Source organism: Salminus brasiliensis, chromosome 16, assembly GCF_030463535.1.
Source record: "Salminus brasiliensis chromosome 16, fSalBra1.hap2, whole genome shotgun sequence".
Classification (NCBI taxonomy): domain Eukaryota; kingdom Metazoa; phylum Chordata; class Actinopteri; order Characiformes; family Bryconidae; genus Salminus; species Salminus brasiliensis.
The window spans coordinates 23503526-23514460 of record NC_132893.1 but is presented as its reverse complement, the minus strand read 5'-3'; the positions used below and the strand labels follow the sequence as shown (position 1 = coordinate 23514460).

At 39.7% G+C, this 10935-nt stretch overlaps 1 protein-coding gene across 1 annotated transcript; it reads left to right on the top strand.

The window, feature by feature from the left end:
* Positions 1-410: 410 nt before the first annotated feature.
* On the top strand, positions 411-10616 carry hyou1 (hypoxia up-regulated 1). The gene is made up of 24 exons (XM_072659212.1): positions 411-681; positions 1740-1812; positions 2112-2205; positions 2339-2417; positions 2521-2675; positions 2822-2898; positions 3019-3200; positions 3364-3479; positions 3586-3772; positions 4151-4285; positions 4391-4473; positions 4934-5066; positions 5192-5379; positions 5601-5739; positions 5981-6038; positions 6226-6302; positions 6381-6548; positions 7391-7575; positions 7690-7777; positions 7904-8160; positions 8741-8825; positions 8946-9195; positions 9293-9397; positions 9713-10616. The coding sequence occupies exons 2-24, from the start codon at positions 1746-1748 to the stop codon at positions 9760-9762; spliced, it is 2958 nt and encodes a 985-aa protein (XP_072515313.1). The 5' UTR covers positions 411-681; positions 1740-1745; the 3' UTR covers positions 9763-10616.
* Positions 10617-10935: the final 319 nt, after the last annotated feature.

Genomic DNA, 10935 nt, shown 5'->3' with positions numbered 1-10935 from the left:
ACAGTTTATTTACTTTTCTATTGTTATTGTTGGTTGTTGTGTTTGAATACCGTCAAAATTTCTACGTTATTTCGTTGTATATATTTGTATATATACAATTCCTAATGCAATGGATCAATATTTCACTCCCTGTAAACCGCTGAACTTGTATATTGTTCTGCACTTTGTGTTGCTAAATAAACAGATGTTGAACTACAATTGCACAGCACTCAGAACTACAAATGGTCGCACAAACATTAGATGAAGGCCTGGTTGCATCATCGTCAGCACGCCCACGTTGTTGAACGTGGACCAATCAAGTACTCGCGTGTGTGCAGAACATTGTGCCTGGCACGTGGACCAATCAGAGCACGTTGTTTGGCTCTGAAGGGGCGGGGCAGGCGTTCTGCCGGGTTCAGCGCTCAGCCTGCGGAGCGGCTCGTCGTGTGGATCCAATGAGATCACGCCGCGTTCAGGGCCCGGTGGCCAGAACAAGCCGGTGACTGCAAGAAAGCGACAGAGAAGGCTTCTGTAGTGTGAGCATAAATAGCTGTCGGCGCATGGGTTCACTTTAACGACACTAATCTCAAAATTACTGAGAGAGAATTTGCAGGTTTTTAAAGCCTCTCTTGTTGTTCACCTGTCAGAAACAGTAACTTGTACCGGTCGTTTAGCTCCCATATAAAACTTCTGCTCTTCAAGGTAAGTTTCGTGTCATTTCTCGGCTTTGGCTTGAGATGTGTAACTTTTGTGTGTAGTTGCTTCTGTTTAGCTAACTGCTGTTCAGGTTTGCATCTTAAGCTGCTGTTAGCTACAGGATGTAAGCGGTTAGCATGCGCCTTCTCGTACTGAGACTGCTAGCTAGCACAGCGCTTACTGCTAGCAGGGTTACCTTAGCTGTATTTACACCAGTTCGCGACCACATTATCAACTATGCAGACTTAAAAAGGAGCGTTAGTCTCACGATTTTAACACCACCGGTCAGCATAAAGCCTAGCCTTTAGCGTGTGTGTTGTCTGGTTGCTGTTTAGGGTGGTATAACACCCCCCCTAGTGCTCCCAGTCATTATGATCAGGCTGCCTCAGCAATGTGGACGTCACTATTAGACAAAGAGCAATAAGGCCAGAAGTTTCCACACTTGGCCTGCGTTTGGTCCACTGCTAAAGAAAGCTGTTAAATGTGCCCTTTAGGCCTAGAAGTTAACGATAAGCCACAAGTCTGCACGTCTGATTCTGATGGTTGTATTTAAGTGATTTGAGCAGCACGCATCTGTGTGAAATGTGTATGCATGCATGCACGCACATGAACATACTAGCCTGCTGTTCCCTATTGTAACGAGGCCCACGTGTGTTGCAGCTTTATCCCACATCTGTGGGCGGGATCAGGCCAGGAGGATGTAGTCTACATTGCAACACGTTTCATGTTCAAAGAGCACGACAGTGGAAGTCACAAGTCATTAACATGTTATTCCCAAGTTTAACTCTCTCAGTGATTTAGGCTTCCATATGCACGAGAGACTGTAGTTTAAAAAGGAGTTTACCTGACGGCACCTGGAGCAGGTGCTCTCTCTCCAGCCCAGTAACACTTGTCCTTGTCATAGATGACAAGGGTGACCCTGTATTAGTACTGGTCAGTTTATGTGGTGTCAGAATAGATGACGCACACGCCGTTTGCTTTGGTACATCTGAATTAGTGACAGTTATTTGCATGATATACATTACGTACCCCATAGTTTAATGTTTTTTTTGTGTCTCTTGCAGGTTACAATGAGGGAAAAGCTGGCGTTATGGGCGCTGTTTTGCCTTGCTTTAGCACACCTGCCTTCTCCAACAGGTGAAGTACACATTGAAAATACTGGACATTCAGACTCCCCTTTTTGCCGTGGATATAGACCAGCTCAATGTTTAATAATAGAAAACATGTAAATGAATGTGAGAGAGTTTTTCTACAAGCTTAAATGTGGACTTGAATGTGGTTGGGAAATGATTTGGGGTAATATTCAAGAAATGTTTGGAGGCCATTAGTTCCTCCTCAATATCCTTCTTCATGAACTTGACATTGCTATATATATATTTTTTGAGTTGTTGCTTCCTCTCAGTCTTCTAAATGTAACTCACTTTTCTATTTAACAGCTTCGGTTGCTGTGATGTCTGTCGACCTGGGGAGCGAATGGATGAAAATAGCTATAGTTAAACCTGGGGTGCCAATGGAAATCGCTTTAAACAAGTATGAATCAGATGAATATGGTTCATTGTAACTAGTTAATAGGTTTAGCTTTTTATTCTGTTTAACATACTTTTTTGAGGGTGTTCTCTCCCAAGGTCAGAGAGAATAATCTCTTGCCTATTTTGTGCTTCAGAGAGTCCAGACGAAAAACTCCGGTAGCTGTGTGCTTGAAAGAAAGTGAAAGACTATTTGGAGATGGGGCTTTGGGAGTGGTGAGTCATTGAACACTACCTGTATCATTTTGTGTTTTTAAATTCTTTTTTTTTTTTTTTTTTTTGAATCATTATTTAATGAGCCCTAATTGTATCATTGCAGTCTGTAAAGAATCCCAAAGTGGTGTACAGATATATCCAGAACCTCCTGGGGAAGACTGCTGATAACCCTCAAGTTGGACAGTACCAGAAACACTTTCCTGAGCACCAGATTCAGAAAGATGAGAAGAGAGGGACTGTGTATTTCAAATATTCAGAGTGAGTATTCTGTTTATGGGCCTTTTAGCAGGAGTCATCAGTAGGTTTATAATAATAGTTGATGGTAGGCTTTGTAGACCCCATGAGGCTCCTTCCATACATGATTCATTAAAAAGCTGAGACTTTTGTGTTCTTATGTGCCTCAGAGAGATGCAGTATTCTCCAGTGGAAATCTTGGGCATGGTTCTGAACTACTCTTCTGGTCTGGCTCAGGATTTTGCAGGTTTGACTATTCAAATCTGTTTTTTTTTGTTTGTTTTTTTGGTCTGACTGCTTTAGTAAAATGCATCTGTAACCTGTTGAGGGCATTGTTTTTGAAATGTTTTCTTTATTTTTTTCACAGAACAGCCCATTAAAGATGCAGTAATAACCGTCCCAGCCTTTTTTAACCAGGCAGAACGTAGGGCAGTCCTACAGGCTGCTCAGATGGCAGGTTTGAAGGTCCTTCAGTTGATTAATGACAACACAGCTGTGGCTTTGAACTACGGAGTCTTCAGGAGGAAAGATATCAACTCCACTGCCCAGGTACTTTATATTAATGCAGTGGTTTGACCAAAATCAAAATGTGTGCGTGGGGGGTTGGGGTGGGGGTGTCTTTATTTATTTATTTATTTATTTATTTTTGATACTGACTTGAACTTGAACTGGTATTAACTCCATCCATTTCGGTTTGTCTTCTTCAACGCAGAATGTGATGTTCTATGACATGGGATCTGGCAGCACAACAGCCACAATAGTCACTTACCAGACGGTGAAGACCAAAGAGTCAGGCACCCAACCTCAGCTGCAGATCCGTGGTGTTGGGTCAGTCCTTCTCGTTGGGCTAATCAGTACAGGTGTCTCATGAAGGGTGGGCAGAAGGCAGATGTTCACAGCTTTGATTGATGTCTTGTTGTCTTTTGGTCCTCAGTTTTGATAGGACACTTGGAGGATTTGAGATGGAGCTGAGACTAAGGGATCACCTGGCCAAACTCTTTAATGAGCAGAAGAAGTCAAAAAAGGATGTGAGAGAGAACGTGCGTGCCATGGCCAAGCTGCTGAAGGAGGCTCAGAGGCTCAAGACCGTGCTGAGTGCCAACGCTGAACATACGGCTCAGGTAAGAAAAAGCTAAATTAGGCAGGTAATCAACACCCACCTCACAACCTTATTGATTTTTTTTTTTTTTTTTTTGATGCCTGGTTACCCAGAAGATCTCTATAAGGAGGGAGTCTGAAAGAGACATGTCTTTAAGGTTATCCTTACACTATACATCTTTTAGGGGAAGTAGTTATTTGTGATTTATTTAATGCCTAAATATATGGTCTGTTGATGCTGGGGCATGTCTGACTGCCTCTTGCTGTTTTTCCCCATTGTAAAATAGAAGGCCATTTGTTTCTTTGGTGTATTTGTATTATATTTTTATAGCTGTTGATCATTTTGACCAGATTGGACCATATTTAGATGCAGTTTGTTGACACTTGTCCTATTCTTTCAGATTGAAGGATTGATGGATGACATTGACTTCAAGGCGAAGGTGACCCGTGCAGAGTTTGAGGCTCTGTGTACTGATCTGTTTGACCGAGTGCCTGGGCCAGTGCAGCAGGCACTCACTTCTTCAGAGATGTCTTTGGTGAGGCACTCCAAAAGAGAAGAGAAGCGCTCTTCTTAATACTGTTTACATGTAATAGTTGCTTTTGGACACTGTATTTTAAGGCAAAAAATTCTTGTCCTGCAGGATGAGATTGAACAGGTCATTTTGGTTGGAGGGGCCACTCGAGTTCCCAGGGTTCAGGAAGTCCTCCTCAAATCAGTGGGAAAGTAGGTTATGCTCCATTACTCGCAGGACACATCTTTTTAATATTTAAGTGTTTTTACACTGCGGATAGAGAGGGTTTGATTTGCATTTAACAACAAGAGTGTTAATGAGGTTGGGCCATTTGATCACCTCCCTACCTCAGCCCAAACATACTAATTTGAGCACCATCATTCCTTAGAAAACGGTTCAACGTCTCGTTTCTTTCTTCTTTTCTTTTTTTTTTTTTATGAAAACCAATTAGTTACTAATTGCAGTTTTTGTCCAGTAGGTGGTGCTCAAGGCCATTGGTGCCTGTTTTCTAATTCTAAGGGTTGAGTGATGGATCATTCTCTGACTAATTAACATACCAGTTGTATTTGTATCAACGGAAGTTGTTTTCTCCCCTATTGGACATAACTTAAGTTGTTTGCTGCCTTAGTTAATGGTAACATTCAAAATTATTTTATGTCCTGTTCTCTATAGAGAGGAGCTGGGGAAGAATATAAATGCTGACGAGGCAGCAGCTATGGGTGCAGTGTACCAGGCTGCAGCTCTCAGTAAAGCGTTTAAAGTCAAGCCTTTCCTTGTCCGAGATGCAGCTGTTTTCCCAATACAGGTGAGACCTTTGCTTTAAAACGTTGGGTAACCACATTGAGGCTGAAATAGAAATGCATTTGTTTTACCACAGCACATTTCTAGCACATCTCTGGTAACACCTTTTTGTTGAACGCTTCTGTTCAGGTGGAGTTCAGTCGTGAGACTGAAGAAGAGGATGGTGTAAAGGGAATTAAGCACAACAAACGCATTCTCTTCCAGAGAATGGCACCTTACCCCCAGCGCAAAGTCATCACCTTCAACCGTTACACTGACGACTTTGCTTTTTACATCAACTATGGGGATCTGGGCTTCCTCAGCCAGGATGACCTGAAGTGAGTTTTTACTGCAGAATAGCCTTAAAAAAAGTGAAAATGAGATTTCTTTATGCTGACTGGCCTTTGTTGAGAGGTTTTTATTTAAATGCATATTATTTACTTTCTGGGCCAAATATGTTGTGGTTTTTGTAGTTTACTGTAAAATGGCAAAGCAATGAATATTGAGCATTTTCAGAATGGGATGTGCCGCGGCCACTCACCCTCACTTTCTCGTTTAGGATGTTTGGCTCTCAGAACCTGACAACAGTGAAGCTGTCTGGAGTGGGTGACAGCTTTAAAAAGCACACTGACGCAGAGTCCAAAGGCATCAAGGCGCATTTCAACATGGATGAGAGCGGTGTGCTCATTCTCGACAGGGTTAGTTCTTTTTTTTTTTTTTTTTTTTTTTTTTTTTTTCTTTCCTTTTTTTTTTTGGTCTTTTTTTTTTTTTTTTTTAAGGCTGTTTCAGAACTTTGATTTAAAAATGGCAAAGGGATTTTTAGTAAGGTTTAATACTAGGACATAAGGTTGAAACTTACATTTATGGAATTAATGTTTGTTAATGTAAGTTAATGTTAATGTTTGTAATGTAAGTTAATGTTTGGGTTTTTTGCTGCAGGTGGAGTCTGTGTTTGAAACAGCTGTAGAGGAGAAAGAGGAAGAATCAACTCTAACAAGTAGGTTGAAACTATAACCGTACATCCTGTATATTTATTGCTCACAAAATAAGGTTTTTATATATATATATATATATATATATATATATATATATATATATATATATATATATAATTTAGATAATTACTTTTACTTTTTTGCAAATTTCATTGAGATATATGACCAATATGCTTTCTCTCCTTGAAGAACTGGGGAATACAATTTCCAGCCTGTTTGGAGGTGGGAGCTCAGAGCCCACTGCCAATGTGACCGAACCCGTGCAGGTAGACTAGTCCTTTCCTTCCACATGTCTGCTGTTAGTTGACTTAACAATGTGACTAAAGGTCATGCTTTTGTTGTAGGATGAGGAGGAGGTGCCTCCCGAAGCTGGCAAAGATCAAGATGAACCAGTGGAGAAGCCAGAAGAGTCCACTAAAGAGAAACCTGACACAGAAGAGAAAAGCGAAGGAGAATCTCAGACTGAGGAGAAGAAACCAGATAGAGAAGGCTCTGACAAAGAACAGCCTGAGGTGAGAGAACTCTGGAATAATCAGTATTTACTCCTTTTCTTTAAATGTGGCGCACCAATAACCCAAACACTATACAATGCGTCACATAGGCTGTCTTTTGTTCGAATGACGTATGATTATGTTTATGGCTACTCAAATTTCCTTTGTACATTTTACTTTTACACCTCTTGGAATTGGATAGTAATGGAATGTAGAATAACGTGATGAGGCCATGTGAGGTTACAGTATTTTTTATTTTATTACTGTTGACCTTTAAAAGCTTGAACCAGCAAATAATTGCCAGAACATTCTAACTAATTTTAAATGGGACAGTTTATTTGATCTTTTCACCAATAAACAGAGATTAATAACAAAAAAAGAAATTAGATAACCCTCTTATTTTGTATCATGTTATATGGGTTTTATTGCTCATGACTGCTTATTTATAAAAAAAAAACATAACAGTTATTTAACTAATTAAATCAGTATCATAATCAAAACCATGTCACAGTTCATCAATATTAATAAGCAATTCATTTTCTTGAGCATGTATTGAACATTTTAAATAAACAATGTAACTTGTTAACAGCAGGATAGGATTGACAAACATTTAATAATAAAAAATTAATAAAAAAACACTAATTTTTAATCACTTAATGTACTTAAGGATTTAATGTACCTAAATCCCACTCTGTACCTATGTCTGTATTTAACAGTTGCTTAAAATGTGGCTTATCCGTCGTAGTAGAGAAGTAAAATCTCCTGCTTTTATGAAACAATGTAATGTTTAAATATGGAAATGGTAATGTGATGATCTAATTCAAATACCAAATCTCTCCATGACCACTGTCGAAATCAAACAGGTAGAAAAGGAGGCAGAAAAGACTGATGAAGGGAAAACAAATGGTGCAAAAGAGGATGAGAAGGAGGCAGAGAAGAAAACCAAACCTCAGAAGAAGAGCAAAATATCTGTCGATATTGGAGTGGAGCTGGAGGTTAATGATGTGCTTGATCCTAGTTCAGAAGACATTGATGCGTCCAAAAAGAAGTAAGTGTCTGAGATTTGATGTCTATAAAAGGACTACAGTGGGGAAGATGAACATGGTTGAGACTCAATATGATACTAAATGATTAAAAATGTTTCTACACTTTTCTCTGCCAGGCTGCAGGATCTGACCGACCGTGATCTGGAGAAACACGAGAGGGAGAAGACCCTGAACAGCCTGGAGGCATTCATCTTTGAGACTCAGGTATAATCTATTTTAGCCGCTATTGTGTTTTTTGCTTCACCCACCCACCCAGCGCAGTGAGTGATACAGATACTGTAGCGTAATGACCGCACATTCAAAAGTACCGCCCTCCTTCTCCCTTTCCAGGATAAGCTGTACCAGGATGAGTACCTGGCTGTGGTAACGGAGGAAGAGAAGGATGAGATTTCTGGAAAGTTGAGTGCTGCATCGTCTTGGATGGATGATGAGGGCTACACAGCAGGCACCAAAGAACTGAAGGAGAAACTGACGGAGTTGAAGAAGCTGTGTAAAGCCATGTTTTTCCGAGTGGAAGAGAGGAAAAAGTGGCCAGACAGGCTAGCAGCGCTTGACAGCATGCTCAACCACTCCACTATCTTTCTGAAGTGAGTAAGATCTAACAAGATGGTGAGATTTAGCCTAATGTTGGCTTTTAAGTACTGCTCAAACTGTAGTTTGTAGATTTTCATCAAATGTTTTTTTAGGCCATTGTGGGAGCTGTTTGATTTCAGGTTTCGCTTTCTTAGGCTTCCCAGACTTTTTTGGTATTCTGTTTTTTTTCATTGGATTTCATTTGACCGACTATATGTGAGACTTTTTTCACCCACTTGCCATTGTCATCCTATAAGTTGGAATAGCTAGCATGCTAACGTTTCATAAGCAATAATATTCCAGTTCTAATTACCACTTTTCTGCCTTAAGCCAAAGCCGTAACTTTACCTCCATTATAAAATTGCTTTCTGTGATGGGGAGTAAGAGTGTGGGCACAGTCATTCACAGTGTGGTCCACAATGCCCCCACCAACCTGATCAGGCAGTACAGTTGAGTTTTTCTGGGTTTTCTCAACTTTGGTACAAAGGTCCTATATCTTATTGTATATCCTTGATGTTGTCAGACTCAAATGATGAACAGGGTGTTCGGTCATGTACACATTGTTGATCTTGTATGTTTTTTTTTTCTGTATAGGAGTGCTAAAATGATCCCGGAGGATGACCAGATTTTTACTGAAGTTGAACTGAAGACCTTAGAGAAAGTTATCAATGAAACTACGGTATGTAATATCATATCAGAATTTGTTTTACAGTCAAACTTTTGTAGTAGTAATAATAATAATAATGATTATTATTGATGATGATGATAATAATAATAATAATAATAATATAATTTGCAGGACTGGAAGAATGAGACTGTGGCTGAGCAGGAAAAACGCTCCCCTACAGAGAAACCGGTCCTGCTTTCTAAAGACCTTGAGGCCAAACTCTCGCTCTTGGACCGGGAGGTCAACTACCTGCTGAACAAGGCCAAGTTTGCCAAGCCGAAGCCCAAACCAAAACCTAAAGACAAGAACTCAACCAGCACAGAGAGCAACAAAACCAGCAGCACAGACTCTGAGAAGATCATTCCTCCAAAGAATGAGACAGGTAATATGAAGTCTGTGGCTCTAAGTTAAGGTGTGATGTTTGTTGCATCAGTTTCTCTGTAAGATTGGTGCAGTCTGATGCTTTGTGATGTTTGCAGAGGGAGTTGAGGAGGCAAAACCAGCAGAAGAGCCACCCACTGAGGAGATTAAAAAAGAAGAAACCGAGACTGACCACAAAGTAGCAGAAGAAACGGAAGGCACAGGTAATTACACACCAGTCACTTTAGATACTCACTAGATGGCTGAAAAAAACAAACAAAAAATAAATAAATAAATAGAAAAAGAATATGTAAACACACACACACACACACACACTAGGACATAGGACATTCCTCTTCTTATTTCTGATCACGCTTCTGACCTTACTCTGAAAGGCTTTGATCGGATCTGATTTAGATGGCCTAGCCATGATCAAAATCAGTCTAGTGGTGCACTGAAAATAGACAACAAGTGTAGTAAAACATAATGCATGTCTTTATAAAATGAATGTCTGCATAATTATTTTTGTCTTTTTACAGAAACGTCGGAGAACAGCAATTCAGAAAACCATGTATCAGATGAATTATAACAACTGGAACTCCTCATATTTTGTTGTCTATTTATTGACCGTGTTAAAGGTTCAAATCTGTTTCTATTCCTCCTGCATCACAACCAGATATCATCAGATCGGCTTAGATAATGTCAACATTTTTGGTTGTAAATCATGTTCTCTATTTTAAATACAAACCGACTGAAGTCTAGAGGCAGTTCCAAGGGAGCTAGCTTCGTTCTACCTAGCTGTGAAATGTGTGCAGTTGGCTTCCTTCTATGTGTATGAATGCTTATGTTTGGCTCTTACAACAACCACAGAGGAATGATCTCACTCCATGGAATGTTTTCATTATCTTCACAAACATTTTAACCCTTTTTTTTGTTGGAGTCAAGAATTTCAACTTTAAATTGATGGTGGAATTTGACGTTAGATAAACTACCAAGATGATTTTTCTAAATGACTGGCTAAGACACATTGTAACCATCTAGATGGCACAGCTCAATTTCTCAGTATTCAGTCTGACCGTGAGACTGCACTCTGTCCAAGTCCCTCACACATGCTCTTTATGATAAAGTACATGACACTGGGGACATTCACGTGTATTGCCAGAGGTTTCCTAGGGATTTTTTTTTTTTTTTTTTTTTTTTTGACTGCACTGACATTCAAGAATTTTTCTTTCTTTTTCTTTTTTTTTCTCCCCCCTTCTCTACACCTTTTGCTGTACAAGGAAGAAAAAGTACAATTCCTTCTTTCCTTCGCCTGTTCATCAGTTCATTTCATCTTTTCATTGTCCTTGTGTTGCCAGTCTGTTGGGGAAAGAGTATCTAATGTCTGGGGAAAGGGATATTTTGTTTCTAAACTGTTAATAAAGTCCTTTTTTTTAAAACCTCTCCTGTTGTGTAATCCTACCTTATTGTACTTTGCAAATCATATTTTCATCCTAATGTGATCTAACCATATTGGTTTCGTTACGTAGTCACAAGTTACTTAACCTTCTTTTATAAGGTTATATTACTGAAAATATCAGCAGATCAAAACAATTATCAGTAGATCTTGATGCAGTATAGTGGGGTTCAATTCCCACTCCATGCATGCACACCACACACTGGTAAGACTCCTTGGACTCCTAACTCTTACATTTTCCTACCTGTGTAACATGATTCAAACAGTTGCTCTGGATAAGAGCACAAATGCCATATATGTGTGTGT

What these genes read in the sequence shown, in the direction of transcription:
- hyou1 (XM_072659212.1), top strand. Translation starts at nt 1,746, where the DNA reads ATGAGGGAAAAGCTGGCGTTATGGGCGCTGTTTTGCCTTGCTTTAGCA. An exon ending in CTTCTTCAGAGATGTCTTTG is followed by an intron (nt 4,286 to 4,390) that starts GTGAGGCACTCC and finishes CTTGTCCTGCAG; the next exon opens with GATGAGATTGAACAGGTCAT. An exon ending in CTCCTCAAATCAGTGGGAAA is followed by an intron (nt 4,474 to 4,933) that starts GTAGGTTATGCT and finishes TGTTCTCTATAG; the next exon opens with AGAGGAGCTGGGGAAGAATA.